This window comes from Oncorhynchus mykiss, chromosome 28 (assembly GCF_013265735.2).
Source record: "Oncorhynchus mykiss isolate Arlee chromosome 28, USDA_OmykA_1.1, whole genome shotgun sequence".
Classification (NCBI taxonomy): Eukaryota; Metazoa; Chordata; class Actinopteri; order Salmoniformes; family Salmonidae; genus Oncorhynchus; species Oncorhynchus mykiss.
This window is the reverse complement of record NC_048592.1, coordinates 24,882,334-24,907,408: the sequence shown is the minus strand read 5'-3', so window position 1 is coordinate 24,907,408 and position 25,075 is coordinate 24,882,334. Positions and strand designations below refer to the sequence as shown.

The 25,075-nt window shown below is 42.7% G+C and overlaps 1 protein-coding gene across 9 annotated transcripts in view; it reads right to left on the bottom strand.

The window, feature by feature from the left end:
• LOC110508784 (partitioning defective 3 homolog) overlaps positions 1 to 25,075 on the bottom strand; it is a 227,961-nt gene that overhangs the window by 8,037 nt on the left and 194,849 nt on the right. For 8 of the 9 annotated variants that reach the window (XM_036966639.1, XM_036966637.1, XM_036966640.1 and 5 more), the window contains 2 exons: positions 8,368 to 8,488; positions 1,696 to 1,850 (listed from right to left, as the gene is read on the bottom strand). In XM_036966639.1, the coding sequence (XP_036822534.1) occupies positions 1,696 to 1,850; positions 8,368 to 8,488 (276 nt within the window). The remainder of the gene's footprint in view (positions 1 to 1,695; positions 1,851 to 8,367; positions 8,489 to 25,075) is intronic. The other variant, XM_036966638.1, reaches the window with a different exon arrangement.

Sequence of the window (25,075 nt, the reverse complement as noted above, 5' to 3'; positions counted from 1 at the left end):
AGGGTTTCAGTGTAAGAAAAACTCTTCGTCTAATCTGAGGTGAGTAATCTGTTCTGATGTCCAGAAGCTCTTTTCGGTCATATGAGACGGTAGCAACAACATTATCTACAAAACAAGTTACGAACAATGCAATTTTGTTTTTAACAAAATAGCATGGTTGGTTAAGAGCCGATAAGACGGCAGTCATCCCCTCTGGCGCCAATGTTTAGCTTCTCGCTAAACAAGAATGAACAATCCTCTAATGGTTCAATTTTGAAATTGGGTAATGCATCAGCAGGTTTCCTTGTCATGTCAGTCATTGCAGACCGTAGAGAGCTATTTAGAACTTGTCAGAAATGTCCAGAACAACTCAACCCATGTCAGCCAACGTTTTTTATCTAGGTTTTTTAGTCCATTGATTTTGTTGTAACGTTCGAGTACCTCAAATATCACATGAACACACAAGACAATATGTATAATTGCAGGAAATTTGCTTTAAACCTGCAAAATGTTATCTCAGCCAACAAGAGGGGTGTGAACAGTTTGTCAGTAACTTGTACCCATAGAAATAGACGTGGGGGGGGGGGGGGGGGGGGGCGCGGGATGTTCTCTAATGTTGGAAAGGGCGGCTGAGTGAAAAAGTTAAGGAAACCCTGCTCTAATCCCTGAGCCAATCAGAAGCGTGAACTATACCTCTAACCCTGAGCAGATAATAACATGCTGACCACATCGCTGACGTCGCAAAATAAATGTACACATACGTGTTATTCAATCGTTGTGGCCAAGCACTAAAATAGAACTTGGTTCTATTTGTGACGCTCAAAGCGCTGCTAGTCCTGCCTCTCCCATCTCATTGTTTTTAGGTGCATATAGCCACGTGGGTGATTGAAAGATGAACTGAGGTCCACACTCAGTTCATCTTTATGGTAATGCACCGTAAAGTTGGTTGCCAACCGCCATATACAGTCCAAAGAAAAATAAGCCTGAAGGGAGGAGCGATGACGAGAAACTCATTTGATTTACCTTTTTTATCTGTGGATTCATTGTTTATATCCCAAGACAAATTACCTAGCAACAGCAAGCTAAATTGACATAAATGTTTAATGCTTTTTGACCGGTCCCCAAATAATTTTAATTGGTTCAGAGTTTGTTTGAATATTTCAATCTGCGTGTCCTGATTGCATCTGGTGTGGGTGAACAAAATCAACTTGCGCACGTGCGGTTTCTTCAGCATGTAAGGCCACAGACAGACACACCACTTCCTGTAATAACACACAGATCATGTAGTTCAAAGGTAACTTCATTCTCAGATTAGTGCGATCATGTCAGATTACTGTGGTGGGTAATGTGACACACCCTTGTTGCATCCCAAATAGAACCCTGTTCCCTATATCATGCATTACTTTTGACCAGGGCCTATAGTGCTCTGGTCAAAAGTAGTGCACAATGTAGGGTATAGGTGGCCATTTAGGAAGCAGTCCTCGACTGTGGTTTAACTGAGCTTATTCTGAGATTTGGCTGTGGGTTTGGTGCTTTGGACTCCAGACAGGAATGACCTGGTTGTAGATTCCGGCTGATAATATCAGGCTGATGTCATCCATATGAATGGATAATACCATGGCCAATTGGTCATTAATATGTAATGTCACCTTGACCTGGGAAAACAAATAGGGACTACGGGTGTTCTTTCTGTGTGTTACACACATACACACTTACCGTGGCAGAGAGCTGTACTGTCTCTGCGCCTGTTGGAAGGCGTCTCTCTCCTCCTGCCTCTGTCTCTGCATCTGCATCTCTACAGACACAGAGTGTCGGCCTGTCTGTTGTCTGTCTGTCTGGTACGGGCTTGGACCGGTGTTGGTGGTGTTCTGCTGAAAGAGGAATGGGCCAACATCCTGGTTATTCAACACACAACTTTCACAGACACGTACTGTACACCAGAGCCATGTATTTAGTGTTTGGACATTGAGTTATGTAATATGATGCATTTACAGTACATGAACCCTTAGAAATTGAATGTAACTTTAGTTCTGTGACATGAACCTACGGATAAATGGAATGCTCAAAGGCACAAACATGGCGTCCATTCTAAAAGTTGGCCAAACTATCTAAATATATAGCTCTGCAGTACACTTACCAGGAGGCATCCAGAGATGACATTACCTGTCCTTGTCCTTCATAGTGCTCAGGTAAAACGGACAGAGAGACAGAGAGGTTAGGGAGGATGGAGGACCATGCTGGAGATGTAGGGACAAGTGAGATGTGATGAATGTCAAGTAGATGTTGCAAGGGCCAATGCAGCCGTTTTTATCTCAGTATTAAATCATTTCTGGGTAACAATTATTAAGTACCATACTGTGATTATTTTTCTTTTTAATAAAAAAAAAAGAAAAAAAAGTCATTTCTCAAGCATGATTTTTGCTTGGACAGCCTGGGAATGGTCTGAGTGGGAAGGGCAGAAAGAGTTGGAACTCTTTCTGATTGGTCTAATAACTAAATTAGACTCCAACCCACCAAAGCAGGTTGACATTTCAGGTGGTCTTTTCAAACAGCTCTTTCACTAAAAGGGCATTATCAAAAATGTCTAAGAATAATTCAACCTTATAGTATGGAAATAGATAAAACAGGAAAATCACATTTTTGATTGCACTGGGCCTTAAAAGAAGCAAGTAGCTGCTCCGCTGACATCGTGACAGGGCTTCCTCCCTCCTCCCTAGCACAGGTCATTAACCCGCCTGAACACACAGTGTACACCACCGTACAGCAAGGCACCTTGGAATAGCATCATCATTTAATTATCTCCAGCTCCTCCTGGCAGATGACTGCATCACAAATCGCACCCTATTCCCTAAATAGTGCAAGAATGGATAAGGTCCTAGTCAAAGGTAGTGCACTATATAAGGAATAGGGTGCCATTTGAGAGAGACATCCCATATCCTTTCTGGAACATGTCGGCGTAACTACTAACGACCACACCTTTGTTCTTCTTCCCCATCTTTCATTAGCCATGAGGTGGGTGTAATGGCTGCCGATCAGTCATAATACAAAGGCAATCTAATTATTTTTATGGGCAATGCCAACTATTCATACAGTGCCACACTAGTGGTGGGAGGGCCATAAAGAGATTAGTCCTGTCATCGCTGAGAGGACTTCCGAGACATGCACATAAACATAATGAATCCCTGCAATCATCGGGGACTGATTGGCATAACCTGGGCTGTTGCCGTGCTGTATCTGTTGCCATGGCGACACCAGACAGAACATGGAACAAGGCCAGGGACACGTAAAGGCAGCTCACCTCCATCCATGTCGCTAGCTCTCAGTCATTTTCAGATGTGAATTTTACTGTGATTATACACGTACATGTAAATTACAATTTGCAATATGGGGAAGTATTGGGGAATGATCCCTTTAGTGTCTTGAAATAATACCTTAGTAACATGAGGAAACACCAGTAGATAAAACATGACCCAGAAGACCTAAAGCTAATGGAGGTATTAAAATGAACAATACAGTGTGGCAATATAGCGCTGCTGGCGGAAGCAGCCAGTCGATGCACTGCTCTGTGTGGTAAATGACTTCAATAAAGGGTCCCCAATGCAACCACAACACAGATTGGATATCTACCCATCAGTCACTGTGATGGAATTAGCCCACGGAAACTAGGGTTGTGTTCTGTAGGGCACACCATAGCAAAACTCTTTGTAACGGAAAGTGAAAAATCGGTGTTCTTACTTAGCAAGTTCAGGTAGTACCCAGTTCCAAAACATTTTCTACCTACTGAACTTGCTCTCCTCTACAGTGAGAAATATACCATCCACAGGGGTACCAATCAGGGGATGTAGAGCTGTCTAACTGCACTTCAGCTAACCAGGAACACCTAACTAAACAGCATGCAGAACCGGATAATTAGGGAAATTATTCTGCAGCCCACAGAAATTGGACAGCAGGCCTCAACAGGCAGGCTGTAGAGGAGATAATGCACAGAGCTGGCCAGATCTTTAATATCAATACCTGCTAAGAACACTTACAGTGACAGGGTCAGTGCTTCCACATGGCTGTAACACCTATACTCTCCCTTCACTGTTTACCCTATGGGCCCAGGAATAGAATTCCCAGAATTCCATTCACCTTGTGTATGTTCCATGATGAGTGGGTCAGCGGACATATTGAGATAACCCACTGCGATTCTATTCCTTTGGACTTTACATTAGTCTAGATCAGGCACTGTGGCCACTACAGAAGGCATGATGTTGATTGAGCACTCAAAAGCAGTGCACTATAGAGGTCGACAGGTTATGATTTTTCAACACCGATACCGATTGTTGGGAGACCAAAAAAAACGATACCGATTAATCGGCCGATTTAAAAGAAAATGTATTTGTGATAATGACAATTACAACAATACTGAATGAACACTTATTTTATTAACTTAATATAATACATCAATAAAATAAATTTAGCCTCAAGTAAATATTGAAACATGTTCAATTTGGTCTAAATAATGCAAAAACAAAGTGTTGGAGAAGAAAGTAAAAGTGCATTATATGCTATGTAAGAAAGCTAACGTTTCAGTTCCTTGTTTAGAACATGAGAACATATGAAAGTTGGTGGTTCCTTTTAACATGAGTCTTCAATATTCCCAGGTAAGAAGTTTTAGGTTGTAGATATTATAGGAATTATAGGACTATTTCCCTCTATACCATTTGTATTTCATTAACCTTTGACTATTGGATGTTCTTATAGGAACTTTAGTATTGCCAGTGTAACAGTATAGCTTCCGTCCCTCTCCTCGCTCCTCCCTGGGCTTGAACCAGCAACACGACAATTAGCGCGCGCCAACTAGCTAGCCATTTCACTTCGGTTACACGAGCCTCATCTCAGGAGTTGATAAGCTTGAAGTCATAAACAGCGCAATGCTTGACGCACAACGAAGAGCTGCTGACAAAACGCACGAAAGTGCTGTTTGAATGAATGTTTACGCACCTGCTTCTGACTACCACCGCTCAGTCAGATACTTAGATGCTTGTATGCTCAGTCAGATTATATGCAACGCAGGACACGCTAGATAATATCTAGTAATATCATCAACCATGTGTAGTTAACTAGTGATTATGATTGATTGTTTTTTATAAGATAAGTTTAATGCTAGCTAGCAACTTACCTTGGCTTACTGCATTCGCGTAACAGCAGTCTCCTTGTGGAGTGCAACGAGAGAGGCAGGTCGTTATTGCGTTGACTCGTTAACTGTAAGGTTGCAAGATTGGATACCCTGAGCTGACAAGGTGAAAATCTGTCCTTCTGCCCCTGAACAAGGCAGTTAACCCACCGCTCCTAGGCCGTCATTGAAAATAAGAATGTGTTATTAACTGACTATCCTAGTTAAATAAAGGTATAAAAAAATAAAATAGGCAAATCGGTGCCCAAAAATACTGATTTCCGATTGTTATCGACTTGAAATCGGCCCTAATTAATCGGCCATTCCGATTAATCGGTCGACCTTCTAGTGCACTATATACGGAAAAGGGTGCCAGCTATATATGTTCCTGTTTTCCATAATGTGGCAATTAGTATGGTAGGGAAAAAATAACACAAATGACTAGATTTCTTTACGATTCTGTAAGAGGTTGGTTATTCAGAAATAAATTGTGATTGCAATAATGTCCGACTGTCCCTTTAATGTTGCTGTCATGGGAACATTATGTTCTATCAGTAATGTAAACAAACAATGCAGTGGTATTCCCATAGGGCTCTGTTCAAAAGTAGTGCACTAATTAGAGAATAGGGTAACATTTGGGACATAACCTACACAGAAGTATTCAGACCCCTTACATTTTATTGTGTTACAGAGTAGGATTAACATGGATGTAATTGTTATCAACAATCTACACAAAATACTCAGTAATGTTAATGTGGAAGTTTTTTTTAAAGATAAATAAAAACGTCATAACCAAAATAGTCGTTGCTTAAGTATTCAGCCCCTTTATTAAGACGAGCCTAAGGTAGTTCAGGAGTAACATTTGGCAAAATAAGTTAAATGGATTCATTCTGTGTGAAATAATAGGGGTTGACATGCTTTTAATTTGACTAACCCTTCCTCAGTCCCTCATGCAAACAACATCTGTAAGGTGTCAAGTATTGAATTTCAAGCCCAGATTCAACTACAAAGACCAGGGAGCTTTTCAAAAGCCTCAAAGACAAGTGATTGGTAGATGGGTAACAAAAACTAATCAGACATTGAATATCTCTTTAAGCATGGTCAAGTTAATGATGCTGTGGATGATGTATTAAACCACCCAGACACAAAGATAGTCTTCCTTCTGAACTGAGCTGCAGGACAGGAATGAATCTGCTCAGTTATGTTACAATGAGACTATTGGTGATTTTAAAACAGCTAGAGTTCAATGGCTGTGATGGGAGAAAACTGAGGATGGATCAACAACGTGCTTACCAAGAAGACAGTGAATGTTCCTGAATGGCCATTTAATATCCTTGAAAACCTATACCAAGACTTGAAAATGGCTGTGTAGCCATGATACCCACCCTCTTGACAAAGCTTAAAGAATATTTAAAAGATAATTAATGGGCAAATGTTGCACAATCCAGGTGTGCAAAGTTCTTCTAGACATTCGTAATCCAAAGGTGTTTCTAACATGTATTGACCCAGGGAGATGAATACTTATGCAACCACTATATTTTCATGACATTTTGTTTAATCTTTAAAAAATAAAAAAAACGCATTGGCTACTTTGACAGAGTATTTTGTGTAGATTGTTGAAAAAAGTTTACAATTAAATCCATTTTAATAACACTAATCCCAACTGTGAAGAAATCAAAGGGGTCTGAAAACTTTTACAAGGCACTTTATATGCATGTTGACTGTTCAGAGAAACAGAGTGGGGTTGGAAAGCTCTCTCCCACACATTGCACACAACTTACTCAATTATAGGGTACTAATATCAAACAGAACTCAAAACAAGACCAAGCCCTTTATTTGATTTATCATCACCTATAAGAGAAGCCCAGGATCAGTACGCATCAGGCGTCTCAGAGTAGGCATGCTGATCTAGGATCTTTTGGCCTTTTAGATCACAATGAACGATCCTAGATCCATACTCCTACTCTGAGACACCTGATACATACAGCCCCAGATGTCAATGGAGTCTGTTCATTAGCTATCAGTTTACAAACGTTGGAAAATTCATTCAAATCAAGCCTTAGACAACACAATATAAACACGAACTACTACATGTTGACAGTCTAAACCAGCTCTAAAAACGTCACCGCAAATTACAGGTCTATATGATGAAAGTTGAATTAGTAGAAATGTACGTCATATGGACAATGTATAAGATTAATACAACAAAAGTCAATAAATACATTAGTGCTTATAGGAAAACAATATCATACAACAACAGACATATTAAAGTAGCGACTCTCAAACATTAGGCAAATCATTTTGTTGATATTCAGATTTTTACATCATAATTGACAATGTAAAATGTATACTTAAGGCATACTGCTGGTGCAATGGAAGAATAGTGCTGTTTTTAATTGAGGGACCAAATACCTTCAATTAGGTCATAGAAAGGTCTCCAATTTTGTTCAGTTTGAATTCTCACTCATTCTAACTTGGTGGCCAACAGCCATGCCATCAAAAGGGAGAAAATCATACCTAAACCTATTCTAAAAAGGCACAGTTAAAACCAGAAAGCCACCTTTCACACACAAAAAAGAAACCCCCAACAAGGAAACACAATCAGACACAGATAGGAGTCCATTGGTCCATGTGAAGGTGGGGGGATCCTTGTGTTTGAGTGACAGACAAACCAACAAATGGCACTGATGGCAGATTGGATGACAAGGGTGGTATGAAGGGAGTGGTGGTGGTGATGGGGGGGGCGGGGTTAGAGGTCAGGTGAGCGTGCCAGAGGGACACATGCTCCAGGACACATGCCGGTGGAGAGGTTGTTTGTGTCCCAAATGGCACCCTATTCCCCACATAGTGCACTATTTTAACCAGGTCTCATAGAGCTCTGGTCAAAAATAGTGCACTAAATAGGGAATAGGGTGCCATTTGGGACGCAACATTGTTAGAGTTATCAGAGCTACACAGCCTGGGTTAGGTGGGAGGCCTATAGAGGAGTTAAAGAGAAGAGGCTCCATGGGCTGACGTTCAGTCAGTGTCATACTGGACAGTCCATGCTCAGGCCAGGCCCAGTGTTGTTAGTGGTAGTGGGAGGCTCCACGGTGCAGCCAGCCAGCAAGTATAACCAGCCAGCCAGGGTGTTAGCAGCCCTCCCAGGCTGGCAGTGGAAGTGGTTAGTGAGGGGTTGGTCCATGGAGAGGCAGGCAGGCCTGGTTCTCAGCCCGGTCTCAGACACTCACCCAGGGCTGCTCGAAGCTATATGTGCGTCTCCGGTCGTCTGGGTCATCGTCCTCCCTGGCCTGCTGGAACTCATGCCTCAGCCGCTGTATCCGGTCGTGGTTGCTAGGCGCTAGTCTGTTGCTGCAGGGGGGGAGAGAGAGGAAATACTAGATGAGCGAGGTGGTGGGCCAATATACATCCCAAATGACACCCTAATTCCCTATATAGTGCACTACTTTTGACCAGAGCCCGTAGTGCACTACATTAGGGAATAAAGTGCCAATTAGAATGCTGTTGATCAGTGTAGCTGGTAAATGGTCCAGAAACGGGTAGATACAATGTATATTTATGATAAGTGAAGGGACTAACACACAGTAGAGCCTCAGACATGAATCAAACTAATAAATAATCATGTTTTATTTATAACCATGGCGTACGTCCCAAATGGCCCCACTTTTACCCACAGCCAATTGGTGCTGGCACTATAAAGGGAATAGGGTGCATTTGGGAAGCAGACGAACAAAGCAGAGTAATGAACAATAGTAACTAGTTTAGCTACATCCTCAGGTCACTCATCACTCACCATCCATTGTCTTTAGGTCCACTCATAACAACCAAGCCATTAAAACATCACCTGGCTCACCTGACTAATTACTGAATTGAGTTTGACAAGAGAGAAAGAGGGCGGAAGTCTCTGCATTATCCAATGGAGCAGACCTCGTCCCAGAAGCACTGATGAAGATTACATGGGGGGGAGAGCAAGAGAGGGGGGAGAGGGGAGGGGTGGGCTATCTAGACATACGTGAGAGGACAGACAGGTGGAGGTCATCTGTGTTCTCAGAGTGAAGCTAATTAAAACCACTGTTAGACTCTGAACAGCCATGTCAGGACAGGCGACCAGAGAGCAGCAGCAGAAGAGAAATCCCAAGTTTACTGTTCAACTTTCAAACACAGCCAGTAACTTTTCTGGACATCATTTTATGATCTCTTAAAAGTATCCAGTCTCCTCTAATTTTACGACCTTTGAAATAGCTTAATACAAGATCCCAAACATCACCAATAATGCACTGATTCCAAAAACAGACAACTAAAACAGACCCACCTAAGGCCGTTTGATAATCTATGAAACAGCCTCATATGTTTTCACAATCATTAACAACATAGCATTGGATAAATAGCTAAATCATTAATAACATAGCATTGGATAAATAGCTAAATCATTAACAACATAGCATTGGATAAATAGCTAAATCATTAACAACATAGCATTGGATAAATAGCTAAATCATTAACAACATAGCATTGGATAAATAGCTAAATCATTAACAACATAGCATTGGATAAATAGCTAAATCATTAACAACATAGCATTGGATAAATAGCTAAATCATTACCGACAAACACTGGTTCCAAAACCAAAGAACAGACCCATTCAGCCTGTATGGGGTTGGAAACTGTCATGCGTGATCTGTCTAATCCCTGTGATATGTAACACAACCATATACTCTTTGAACACCATGTGTGCCCCCCTGCCTATAGGTCACAGCCCCATCAGGGGTCACAGCAACAGAACCCCTTTATTATCAGATATTAGCCTGCCATGCAACCTGTGAACATATGGCTCTCAACAGAGCACTGGGCTGTTCCCAAATGGCGCCCTATTCCCTATAGTGCCCTATTTAACCAGGGTCTATAGGCCTCTGGTCAAACATAGTGCACTGTGTAGGGAATAGTGTGTCATTTGGCAGTGCTGTAGCACCATTTTATTTTGAACAGTCATTGTTTAGAATGACAGTTTAAGAGGACAGTCAGTGTTCATAATACTAGGGCAGGCTATTATTGAATTGAAGTAAGTGTGTGCGCGCCCTATCCTTCCTTCATCACAACACTGTGTTTGAAATGGAACAGAAACGTTTGGAAGCTTCAATGTACCACTATCATCAAATAGCCTTAAAAAAATGGACTTCAATTATCATGGATCGAGAGATTACCTCAGTCTTTTATTGTTTGCCAAGACTCTTAAATCAATGATAAAACAGAACAAAAGAAATACAGAAGGAGTTAAGAAAATCCCCTGCAGTGTGGTGAGATTTAACATTAGATGAGTTACATCCTATGGACAAGCTCCCTCAATATCTGCTGCTGTGTCTGGCCTGATGGGTCATTGTTTACAGACTTAAGCCTCTGGGGCTCAACAGACTTGGGCTGCATCCCAAATGGCCCTCAGTTTCTTTACAGAGCCCTATAGGCCCTGGTCAATAATAGTGCACTACATAGGGAGCCATTTGGGACATTGGATTGGCCTGGCTGCTGACTAGGCAGCCTGGAAAGCTATTTATTTCATGTTATGATAGGATGTGCCCTTTGAGTTTTGTCTGTGGCTTATAGCTTGGTCAGGACACAAAGAGGCTGTGAGTTTAGCATAACTTGACGTCAGCCGAGAACCAAACAAAACTACTTAAAAAAGTGCTTGGAGGCCCACCAGTTGAGGGAATAGTAGCCGTGGAATGGGGCCACAGCACCGTCTCCGGCCTTGACCTGGAGGAGACAGTGGATCTGTCCCCCAGATGCGGACTCCCGTCTGTGTGGCCCTGTGTGAATGTAAAGGCTAACAATGCTTTAATTATTTCCCCTCAAAATCGACAGCAGATGTTCGCTGCCATACATCTAAAACCTGAAGCTCAGGTTTGAGTGGCAAAGAGAAAGTGGTGGGTCAAACTTTGAGCCCTTGACCAAAACTCATCTTCATGCCGATGGAGTTGGAAGCCATCACATTAGCCTGGTCCAAGATCAGTTTGTGAGTTCTTGCCAACTCCTATGGGAGCTAGACAGTACAAAGAGATCTAGAAACCAGGCTAATGTCACATTACAGTCCCTATTAATCATCCCACCCCAAATCAAAGGCTGTCTATAGGGGAACCCCCTACAGTAGAACGTACAGTAAGTGACAGTAGCAGCTGATCCAAAGGCCGTCTATAGGGGAACCCCCTACAGCAGAACGTACAGTAAGTGACAGGAGCAGCTGATCCAAAGGCTGTCTATAGGGGAACCCCCTACAGTAGAACGTACAGTAAGTGACAGTAGCAGCTGATCCAAAGGCTGTCTATAGGGGAACCCCCTACAGCAGAACGTACAGTAAGTGACAGGAGCAGCTGATCCAAAGGCTGTCTATAGGGGAACCCCCTACAGCAGAACGTACAGTAAGTGACAGTAGCAGCTGATCCAAAGGCTGTCTATAGGGGAACCCCCTACAGCAGAACGTACAGTAAGTGACAGGAGCAGCTGATCCAAAGGCTGTCTATAGGGGAACCCCCTACAGTAGAACGTACAGTAAGTGACAGTAGCAGCTGATCCAAAGGCTGTCTATAGGGGAACCCCCTACAGCAGAACGTACAGTAAGTGACAGGAGCAGCTGATCCAAAGGCTGTCTATAAGGGAACACCCTACAGTAGAACGTACAGTAAGTGACAGTAGCAGCTGATCCAAAGGCTGTCTATAGGGGAACTCCCTACAGCAGAACGTACAGTAAGTGACAGGAGCAGCTGATCCAAAGGCTGTCTATAGGGGAACACCCTACAGTAGAACGTACAGTAAGTGACAGTAGCAGCTGATCCAAAGGCTGTCTATAGGGGAACACCCTACAGTAGAACGTACAGTAAGTGACAGTAGCAGCTGATCCAAAGGCTGTCTATAGGGGAACACCCTACAGCAGAACGTACAGTAAGTAACAGTAGCAGCTGATCCAAAGGCTCCTGATCCCCTGGATTACATCTGAATGGCCTCTTTCAGAACTCCTCTTCCTTCCCAGCCTCAGGACACAACAGGAGGCACCTCACAGATCGATTGGTGCACAGCATAAATGGAAAACACCCATTCTGGTCATATTAATATGGGGGTTGGAGACCAGCGTTCTTATTGGACTCCAGAGGGAAGAGAAGAGTACCACTGGGAGTGATTGAGGCTTTACGAATCCATCTCTGAATGAGCAGTTCATCCCTGTTCAATCCCAGGCTGTAAAAGCCAGCTGCTGTTCTGACAATGTTGCCAGCCAGCCTTTCTGTGCACTATTTTTACTTGACCACTGCACTGACTCGTGTTGTTTTAGTCTACATTGTGTTGTGTAAATAAATGTATGCTGCTTTCTTGGCCAGGGCTCATTTGGAATAAAGAGTTCAACTACATGTGGCTTCCCTGCATAAATAAAGGATAAATAAATCAAATAAAACCAGACAAAAAGGAGTCACACATGATTATATGATCATTGGGATGGAGACCGTCTTTGTTGTGATGAACACCCTTGTGGTGAGTGGTGTGCCGTTGGTTTAAGGGGAAAGCACTAGTGGCATTTCTGTTTAAAGCCCCCATGCAATATTTGTAATTTTAAATCATCACTGTATGTCTAAACTCACTGTGTTTATTTATAAATGAAAATAACTCATAACTGAGCCTCCATTGGCCCTTGAAATGCTCAGTCTGATCATGTGGGTGTTAGGAAACAAATGTGAAGATTTACATACACAGCCCTGGTTGGCTGGTCTAGAGCAGGGGTTCCCAACCTAAGACTGAACAGTCATTGGTCTATTATAATCAGATCACATTCTGACATCATGTGGGACAAATGCTACATTCCACCTGAACAGGCTGAAATTTCAGCTATTTTTTCAAACATCTTACACAAAAAGGGCATTATTATAATTTCACAATTTCAGAGTATTATTTTGACATCATAGTGTGGAACTATATATATATATTTTTTAAACAAGGGAAATCACATTTTTAAACTGCACTGCACCTTTAAGCTGAGAGGAAGAGAACACAGCTCAAAGGCTGCATTTACACAAGCAGCCCAGTTCTCCATTTTGCTCCCTCTATGACATGTTACAGCACCCGTACAAGTTAACGGCCTTAAAGAGACAAGTTGGTGATGCTGACGATTTCTTTATTGCTTTATGAAATTAGAAATGGAAAAACATGGTTAACCAAAAATCCTTACAAAGCTGTTGCAGATTATACAGGTAATTTAATACATTTAATCAGCTGTGAAGTGCATGGCGATTATGATAGGCACTCGCGCAGAGCTTAAGTTATGATTGGTGGGTTCACAACCATATTTAGGGGCTGTAGATATATTTCAGTAAGTGCTCTTTCTGACAGCTGTGATTGGTCCATTGACTGATTGATTTGACGTGATGTATGGAGGCCATAGCCGCAGGAAGTAGGGGTGCCAGGTAGCACCCCCTGAAAAATCAGAATTTTTAAAGAAGCAGACCGATATAGCAGTCTGTAGCTACTTTAGCCCTATGGGCCGTGTTCAAAGTTAGTGCACTATAAAGGGAATATAATGCAATTTGGGACGCAACCTTTATCTCTCTGTTACGACGCCCTCATAGCCACCCAACCGCCATCCATCACACATGACATCTCACCAGTCGATCATGGCCTTGACTGCAGGACATTATGTCAGAGCTCTGTGATGGTGTAGACTAGGGGATGAACACTTAATACAGTATACACGATCATTTTGCATGTTGTCTGTGCATTCAGTGTATTTATGTAGTGATGTGTAACAGATTCCTAGGGGTTGAAGGCTACTGTTCTATGAAGGATTTTGCAGGAGGCCCAGATATTTCACTATTGTCTGGCTTTGGTGAAACAGACGTTAAAAAGTACAATGATGCACGCATGAGATGAACTGTCTGTATGGAACAGCAAGGATTTGAGATATGGCACTTATGACAGATAGCAAGTCCTGCTTAGAAAACTCCCTTCCAAGTAAAAGGAGAGACTGTAATAAAAAGAGGACAAGCAGTTCAATGTATTTGCTGGTTGTAACCTAGTACACAATTGATATATTGGTTTGTAAAGCATGAAATTGTCCAGAAATTAAAAGCAGGCCTATACCATGTTACATGCATCATTACTACTGGTGGCGCCATACTTTGACATCAAAAACCATCTCTCTCCATAACAGCGCAATTTCATCAGGCAAATATCGCATTACAGTCTCTGCTGACAGCAGTGACTCTGGAAATATATGGCTACATTGTAAAACTGAAAAGACAATTAAATCTAATCCATTATGTCTGTGGATTCCAATGTTTAGTGTGGAGGATGTTACACATGTGGTTGCATCCCATGGAATGGCTAGTACTTTAACATGGTGCTATTGGAGCAGAGGAAAGCTTGGCTGTGTATGGCTATCGTTGGACATTTACATGCGTTTTGGATCATTGTTTTGTTCTGTAACCATTGTTTTGTTCTGTAACCATTGTTTTGTTCTGTAACCATTGTTTTGTTCTGCCATTTCTTAAATCACACTGAACAAAAATATAAACACAACATGTAAAGTGTTGGTCCCATGTTTCATGATACATAAGTATCCAAGATCGCATAGCAGTTCAGACGTCTTTTGTCCTCGTCTTGTCGTGTCCTGTATATATATATATTTACAACTTTTTTCACATACATTTTATTTTTATTTTCCATCAACTCATCTTCTAAACACTCTCCTGCAACCAGCCTCACCAATTTATATTTATAAAAAAGTATTATTTACCTCAGATCTGCAATCCTTCAGGAAGCTAGCCAGAAACTCCAGGAGGCTGGCCAGAAACTAGCCAGAAGCTAGCCAGGAGCTAGCCCAGAAGCTAATCAGAAGCTAACCACGGTTTGTGGTCATCGGCTGTCCTTTAGTTCGAAAATCTATCGAAAATCTATCGCCAGTTTTGTACGGCGCAGCGCGGCTCGGAACGGAACATACCGGACCAATTTTTCTCTCCATGTCCCTGGATTTCAACTGCTCTCTGGACATTCATACCCGGATCTCACAGCTAGCTAGCTGCTATCCGTGTGACAGTCGGCTTTCGTCGATTCCGGAGCAAACATCGATTGTTCCGGTGCTAGCCAGCTCCGTCAATCACGCCTGAGTTCCATCATTCACTCCTGGGCTGCAGTCACCTATCCGGACCCGTTTCACTGCCTACGCGGAGCCCCACCGGGCCTTCACAACCGGACTGCCGACGTTATCTACCTGAAGGAGATCCGGCTGGCTCCTCTGTCGCGACGTTACCGGAACGCCCATCTGCGGCCCGCTAACCGTTAGCTGTCTTTCCGGCTGCTATCTGAATAGACAATCGGACAATTTATTTATTTGAATTATTATGTTTTCTTCTCGGGCCTCTATAACTATATCTATTGTTCTTATTTTTGTTGTTGTGTGATTTGGATTAATCCCCTCTACCACACGGAACCCCACTAATCTACTGACCGAACGCAAGAGGTGGCTAACAACAGACTCCAACCTATGCTAGCTTGCTACCGGTTGGCTTGGCTAGCTGTCTAAATCGCCGTGACCCTAAACCAACCTCTCCACTCACTGGACCCTTTTGATCACTCGACTAAGCATGCCTCTCCTTAATGTCAATATGTCTTGTCCATTGCTGTTCTGGTTAGTGTTTATTGGCTTATTTCACTGTAGAGCCTCTAGTCCTGCTCACTATACCTTATCCAACCTATTAGTTCCACCACCCACACATGCAATGACATCTCCTGGTTTCAATGATGTTTCTAGAGACAATATCTCTCTCTTCATCACTCAATACCTAGGTTTACCTCCACTGTATTCACATCCTACCTTACCTTTGTCTGTACATTATACCTTGATGCTATTTTATCGCCCCCAGAAACCTCCTTTTACTCTCTGTTCCAGACGTTCTAGACAACCAATTCTTATTGCTTTTAGTCGCACCCTTATTCTACTCCTCCTATGTTCCTCTGGCGATGTAGAGGTGAATCCAGGCCCTGCAGTGCCTAGCTCCACTCCTATTCCCCAGGCGCTCTCTTTTGACGACTTCTGTAACCGTAATAGCCTTGGTTTCATGCATGTTAACATTAGAAGCCTCCTCCCTAAGTTTGTTCTATTCACTGCTTTAGCACACTCTGCCAACCCGGATGTTCTAGCTGTGTCTGAATCCTGGCTTAGGAAGACCACCAAAAATTCAGACATTTTAATTCCAAACTACAACATTTTCAGACAAGATAGAACTGCCAAAGGGGGCGGTGTTGCAATTTACTGCAAAGATAGCCTGCAGAGTTCTGTCCTACTATCCAGGTCTGTACCCAAACAATTTGAACTTCTACTTTTAAAAATCCACCTTTCTAAAAACAAGTCTCTCACCGTTGCCGCCTGCTATAGACCACCCTCTGCCCCCAGCTGTGCTCTGGACACCATATGTGAACTGATTGCCCCCCATCTATCTTCAGAGCTCGTGCTGCTAGGCGACCTAAACTGGAACATGCTTAACACCCCAGCCATCCTACAATCTAAACTTGATGCCCTCAATCTCACACAAATTATCAATGAACCTACCAGGTACCTCCCCAAAGCCTTAAACACGGGCACCCTCATAGATATCATCCTAACCAACTTCCCCTCTAAATACACCTCTGCTGTCTTCAACCAAGATCTCAGCGATCACTGCCTCATTGCCTGCATCCGTAATGGGTCAGCGGTCAAACGACCTCCTCTCATCACTGTAAAACGCTCCCTGAAACACTTCAGCGAGCAGGCCTTTCTAATCGACCTGGCCGGGGTATCCTGGAAGGATATTGACCTCATCCCGTCAGTAGAGGATGCCTGGATATTTTTAAAAAATGCCTTCCTAACCATCTTAAATAAACATGCCCCATTCAAGAAATTTAGAACCAGGAACAGATATAGCCCTTGGTTCTCCCCAGACCTGACTGCCCTTAATCAACACAAAAACGTCCTATGGCGTTCTGCATTAGCATCGAACAGCCACCGTGATATGCAGCTGTTCAGGGAAGCTAGAAACCATTATACACAGGCAGTTAGAAAAGCCAAGGCTAGCTTTTTCAAGCAGAAATTTGCTTCTTGCAACACTAACTCAAAAAAGTTCTGGGACACTGTAAAGTCCATGGAGAATAAGAACACCTCCTCCCAGCTGCCCACTGCACTGAAGATAGGAAACACTGTCACCACTGATAAATCCACCATAATTGAAAATTTCAATAAGCATTTTTCTACTGCTGGCCATGCTTTCCACCTGGCTACTCCTACCCCTGTCAACAGCACTGCACCCCCAACAGCAACTCGCCCAAGCCTTCCCCATTTCTCCTTCTCCCAAATCCATTCAGCTGATGTTCTGAAAGAGCTGCAAAATCTGGACCCCTACAAATCAGCCGGGCTAGACAATCTGGACCCTTTCTTTCTAAAATTATCTGCCGAAATTGTTGCCACCCCTATTACTAGCCTGTTCAACCTCTCTTTCGTGTCGTCTGAGATTCCCAAAGATTGGAAAGCAGCTGCGGTCATCCCCCTCTTCAAAGGGGGGGACACTCTTGACCCAAACTGCTACAGACCTATATCTATCCTACCATGCCTTTCTAAGGTCTTCGAAAGCCAAGTCAACAAACAGATTACCGACCATTTTGAATCTCACCATACCTTCTCTGCTATGCAATCTGGTTTCAGAGCTGGTCATGGGTGCACCTCAGCCACGCTCAAGGTCCTAAACGATATCTTAACCGCCATCGATAAGAAACATTACTGTGCAGCCGTATTCATTGATCTGGCCAAGGCTTTCGACTCTGTCAATCACCACATCCTCATCGGCAGACTCAACAGCCTTGGTTTCTCAAATGATTGCCTCGCCTGGTTCACCAACTACTTCTCTGATAGAGTTCAGTGTGTCAAATCTGAGGGTCTGTTGTCCGGACCTCTGGCAGTCTCTATGGGGGTGCCACAGGGTTCAATTCTTGGACCGACTCTCTTCTCTGTATACATCAATGAGGTCGCTCTTGCTGCTGGTGAGTCTCTGATCCACCTCTACGCAGACGACACCATTCTGTATACTTCCGGCCCTTCTTTGGACACTGTGTTAACAACCCTCCAGGCAAGCTTCAATGCCATACAACTCTCCTTCCGTGGCCTCCAACTGCTCTTAAATACAAGTAAAACTAAATGCATGCTCTTCAACCGATCACTACCTGCACCTACCCGCCTGTCCAACATCACTACTCTGGACGGCTCTGACTTAGAATACGTGGACAACTACAAATACTTAGGTGTCTGGTTAGACTGTAAACTCTCCTTCCAGACCCATATCAAACATCTCCAATCCAAAGTTAAATCTAGAATTGGCTTCCTATTTCGCAACAAAGCATCCTTCACTCATGCTGCCAAACATACCCTTGTAAAACTGACCATCCTACCAATCCTCGACTTTGGCGATGTAATTTACAAAATAGCCTCCAATACCCTACTCAACAAACTGGATGCAGTCTATCACAGTGCAATCCGTTTTGTCACCAAAGCCCCATACACTACCCACCATTGCGACCTGTACGCTCTCGTTGGCTGGCCCTCGCTTCATACTCGTCGCCAAACCCACTGGCTCCATGTCATCTACAAGACCCTGCTAGGTAAAGTCCCCCCTTATCTCAGCTCGCTGGTCACCATAGCATCTCCCACCTGTAGCACACGCTCCAGCAGGTATATCTCTCTAGTCACCCCCAAAACCAATTCTTTCTTTGGCCGCCTCTCTTTCCAGTTCTCTGCTGCCAATGACTGGAACGAACTACAAAAATCTCTGAAACTGGAAACACTTATCTCCCTCACTAGCTTTAAGCACCAACTGTCAGAGCAGCTCACAGATTACTGCACCTGTACATAGCCCACATATAATTTAGCCCTATCAACTACCTCTTTCCCAACTGTATTTAATTTATTTATTTATTTTGCTCCTTTGCACCCCATTATTTTTATTTCTACTTTGCACATTCTTCCATTGCAAAACTACCATTCCAGTGTTTTACTTGCTATATTGTATTTACCTTGCCACCAAGGCCTTTTTTTGCCTTTACCTCCCTTCTCACCTCATTTGCTCACATTGTATATAGACTTGTTTATACTTTATTATTGACTGTATGTTTGTTTTACTCCATGTGTAACTCTGTGTTGTTGTATCTGTCGAACTGCTTTGCTTTATCTTGGCCAGGTCGCAATTGTAAATGAGAACTTGTTCTCAACTTGCCTACCTGGTTAAATAAAGGTAAAATAAATAAATAAATAAATAAAAATGAGCTGAAATAAAAGATCCCAGAAATATTCCATATGCACAAAAAGCTTATTTCGCTCATTTTGTGTACAAATTTGTTGACATTCGTTAGTGAGCATTTCTCCTTTTCCAAGATAATCCATCCACCTGACAGGTGTGGCATATCATGAAGCTGATTAAACAGCATGATCATAACACAGGGCAATGGACAATAAAAGGCCACTAAAATGTGCAGTTGTGTCACAACACAATGCCACAGATGTCTCAAATTGAGGGAGCATGCAATTGACATGCTGACTGCAGGAATGCATTGAATGTTAATTTCTCTACCATAAGCCACCACCAATGTCATTTTAGAGGATTTGGCAGTACGTCCAACCGGCCTCATAACCACAGACCACATGTAACCACTCCAGCCCAGGACCTCCACATCTGACTTCTTCACCTGCAGTATTGTCTGAGACCAGTCACTCGGACAGCTGGTGAAACTGTGGGTTTGCACAACCAAAGAATTTCTGAACAAACTGCCATAAACAGTCTCTGGGAAGCTCATCTGACTGCTCATCGTCCTCACCAAGGTCTTAACCTGACTGCAGTTTGGCGCCGTAACCGACTTTAGTGGGTAAATGCTCACCTTCAATGGCCACTGACGCTGGATTAGTGTGCCCTTCACAGATGAATCAACTGTACTGGGCAGATGGCAGACAGCATGTATTGCATTGCGTGGGTGAGTGGCTTGCTGACGTCAACGTTACGAACAGAGTGCCCCATTGCATTTTATCGATGGCAATTTGAATGCACAGAGATACCGTGACGAGATCCTGAGGCCCATTGTCAGGCCATTCATCCACCGCCATCACCTCATGTTTCAGCATGATAATGCATGGCCCCATGTCACAAGGATCTGTACACAATTCATAGAAGCTGAAAATGTCCCAGTTCTGTCATGGCCTGCATACTCACCAGACATGTCACCAATTGAGCATGTTTGGGATGCTCTGTATTGATGTGTAGGACAGCATGTTCCAGTTCCCGCCAATATCCAGCAACTTCGCACAGCCACTGAAGAGGAGTGGGACATCATTCCACAGGCCACAATCAGCAGCCTGATCAACTCTATGCAAATGGTGGTCACATCAGATAGTGACTGGTTTTCGGATCCACAACCCTTCCTTTTTTTAAGGTTTCGGTGACTAACAGATCCATATGTATCTGTATTCCCAGTCATGTGAAATCCATAGATCAGGGCCTAAAGAATTTATTTCAATTGATTGATTTCCTAATATTGTTGCATGTTGCATTTATATTTTTGTTCAGTGTAAATGCAACATAATCCTTATTTCACCGGACTGAATTTATTTATTTTTGTTATATACAGTGGGGCAAAAAAGTATTTAGTCAGCCACCAATTGTGCAAGTTCTCCCACTTAAAAAGATGAGGCCTGTAATTTTCATCATAGGTACACTTCAACTATGACAGACAAAATTAGAAAAAAAAATCCAGAAAATCACATTGTACGATTTATGAATTTATTTGCAAATTATGGTGAAAAATAAGTATTTGGTCACCTACAAACAAGCAAGATTTCTGGCTCTCACAGACCTGTAACTTCTTTTTTAAGAGGCTCCTCTGTCCTCCACTTGTTACCTGTATTAATGGCACCTGTTTGAACTTGTTATCAGTATAAAAGACACCTGTCCACAACCTCAAACAGTCACACTCCAAACTCCACTATGGCCAAGACCAAAGAGCTGTCAAAGGACACCAGAAACAAAATTGTAGACCTGCACCAGGCTGGGAACTTCTGGAGAGAGTTTGCTGCACTGAAAGTAAAGGGGCTGAATAATTTTGCACGCCCAATTTTTCAGTTTTTGATTTGTTAAAAAAGTTTGAAATATCCAAGAAATGTCGTTCCACTTCATGATTGTGTCCCACTTGTTGTTGATTCTTCACAAAAAAAATACAGTTTTATATCTTTATGTTTGAAGCCTGAAATGTGGCAAAAGGTCGCAAAGTTCAAGGGGGCCGAATACTTTCGCAAGGCACTGTATATATATATATATATGTATTTATTTATTTATATATATATATTTATTATATATGGGCTGGCATGGTTATGTATATATTTACAGTTTTTTATTTAACCTTAATTTATCTAGGCAAGTCAGTTAATTAAGAACAAACTCTTATTTACAATGACTGCCTACACTGGCCAAAACTGGCCCTATGACATGAAAGAGGCGATGAAGCAAAAGATGACGTTCTGACATGTCCCCATTTAATAGTTGAGTAAATAAACACAATTCTAAAAGTAGTACATAATAAATCACTTTGATATTTGAATACCTGATTCATGCTTTCGGGAAGAAATTGTCCTCCCTTGAAACTTTGAAGAAGCTGCTGTGGAGCTGGTTGGTAGTTCTGTCAATGTCTGCAGAGCCTATATCCCAAATGGCACCCTATTCCCTATATAGTGTACTACTTCTCGACCAGAGCCCAATGGACACTATATAAGGAAAAGGATGCCATTTGGAATGCACATTAGGTTTCATCCTTGTGAGTAAGCCCTCTCCGTGTTTGTTCCGATGTACATAGAGAGACAGAGCTGGCAGTGTGTTTTGGCTTTTGGCCAGAGGAACTGCCCTTTGAGGAGAGTGTGTGTTTTGAGTCGTGTCTGAGAAGGTTTGGAACATGCATACAGAGTCTAATTTGGCCCGGGGTCATAGACAGTAGGTGAATCCATTAGCCTTAGGTCCTCTGACCCCCTGAGTAAATAGATACACTGTAGATCAAAATAAAGATGTCTACTTTCCTCTCACTGAAGAACAAACTAGACCAGACACAGTATGATCTGGGTTTCTACCTCAAATGTCCTGTATTTCCTTGAATTAATAGTCTAAGCCTGTGTGGGATGACTTTGGTATTGATCAGCTGCTACTGCAAATGAAGAATCAATGCAATTTGATCACTGTTAATCCCAGATAATCCTGAGATGACCTTTAATCCCAGGTAGTAAACTGAGACCTAATGAACGTCAAAAATGACATTTTTAGCGACATCATGTAGAACACAGAGGCACATGTAGCATCTAAAACGGGTCTGTTTAATTCCGGTCCTGGAGAAACACTTCTGGTTTTTGTTTCTACCTGGTAGTTAATTGCACTCATCTGGTGTCCCAGGTCTGAATTAGTTCCTGATTAGGAGAGGATGAAAACCAGAATGTTGTTGCCAGGCACCTGACTACAACATACTGAGCAGCAGTCAAGGAGTCTCTCAGTAAATGTTTTTTGAGTTGCTCTCAATCAATACAACTGGATTATCAGCTAGCTTCATTTTTCACTGTGGAGAGAGGCTCTAGCTAGCTACCAGCTGCTGTGTTGTCTTTTTGAGATGGTGTGCTTCTCTCCGTGAATCTGATAAAAAAAATTCAACCAACAGCTACAGCTGCTGCTGGCTTTGGTTTGGGGGGGTGACATCCCTTTGGGACCTGTCCGTTTTCCTCATCAGCCGGGTATATCAGTAACTACATCAGCAAATGTTTATTCAATACTCGTATTGTAGTTCACAAAACAGTCACGTCTCCGGGTATAAATCCCAGATAATTTATCTGTTTAATTAAATGTTTAATTAAAACTGTGATTTTTAATTAAGCTTTCACTCAATGATTTTATTAGAAATTCACATTATGATTATTCTCTGATGAGGTAGATAACCACCAAACCCCACAATGAGTCCCAATGGAATACTCCCCCGTTCTCATACAATACAATACTCCCCCGTTCTCATGCAATACAATACTCCCCCGTTCTCATGCAATACAATACTCCCCCGTTCTCATACAATACAATACTCCCCCAATTCTCATACAATACTCCCCCGTTCTCATACAATACTCCCCCCGTTCTCATACAATACTCCCCCCGTTCTCATACAATACTCCCCCCGTTCTCATACAATACTCCCCCCATTCTCATACAATACTCCCCCCATTCTCATACAATACTCCCCCCATTCTCATACAATACTCCCCCCATTCTCATACAATACTCCCCCCATTCTCATACAATACTCCCCCCATTCTCATACAATACTCCCCCCATTCTCATACAATACTCCCCCCATTCTCATACAATACTCCCCCCATTCTCATACAATACTCCCCCCATTCTCATACAATACTCCCCCCATTCTCATACAATACTCCCCCCATTCTCATACAATACTCCCCCCATTCTCATACAATACTCCCCCCATTCTCATACAATACTCCCCCATTCTCATACAATACTCCCCCATTCTCATCCCATTCTCATACAATACTCCCCCATTCTCATCCCATTCTCATACAATACTCCTCCATTCTCATACAATACTCCCCCATTCTCATACAATACTCCCCTGTTCTACCCAGGTATTTTTTCAGTTAATCAGATACTGTAAATCCATTTAGGTCAAAGATTGAGATTCCATTTACATAGTCTATAGGCCATGTCCAGCTTCAGGTTATTCAGCAGCTGGAGGGAGCAGCATACGGTGGACTGTTCAGACTGGAAATGACCCTCAATCAGCAGGCTGATTCTTTCACCATGTCCAGAGAGGAGTAAAGGAGGGCTCTGATGCCCTACACCATACACTGACCACTCCATATGATTAAAAAGAACGCCACACAATCTGCATCTCAAATGCCACCGTATTCCCTATATAGCATTCTAGAGCGACATACACACACAGAGAGAGAGAGAGAGGAGAAAGAGAGGGGTGAGAGGATTTAGAGAGGATCACTGGTCAGTTAGAAGGTGCTACTTGCAGGTCATTTAGTAAATGACTATGGGTACAGGGGCATGAACTTATGTTTCATCCACTGGATCATGGAATGCATATACGACTCAATGGACAGTCAATAGGTGATCAGGTCAGGTGGACATCCCAAGTGGACACTCAAGGTGAACATTCCAGGGTCTGACAGTCAAAGGAAGAGGGTCCACAGCCAGGGTATGAAGCCAGCGTTAGCCATCCATCATGATCTCAGCTTTAGCATATCTGGATATACTCTGAATAAGGGACACATTACTCACATAAATGAAAAGCGGATTTCAGTCATCAATACTATGCAATGAAAGAGAATCCTTTCCAAAGCAGCAACAGGAAACAGATAAGACGCCCGTGGCTGGGCTAAGGCGACAGAAGCCAAAGTGAAATAAGCGACGACGGAGGATAAATATAATTATAATGTGAACTCTGGAATGGGCGAAGGCCCTGACGGATGGTATAATTCTAATGCCCACTGATAACTTCAGCATGCGGTTGGTGGAAAGGGGGAAATGGAATTGGAGCTGTCCAATTTCTAAACTGGATCTAGGCAGGCATATGGCTTATGTGTTTCTCTGTCCAAAACACTGGGAGTGACTGATGGCACTTTCAAGGTAATAGTTCCCATTTCAGAGGCTTTAATGTCTGTGGAGTTGGAGGAAGCCTGGCTAGCATCTGATAAAAATCACAATTTAGTCAAATTAGAGGCCATTATCATCACGAAGCAGGCAGGGCCTGCTCTGTTTAGGCCAGCATCCCAAATGGCACCCTATTCCCTATAGAGTGCACTACTTCTGACCAGAGCCCTATGGGGTCTGGTCAAAACTAGTGCACTATCTA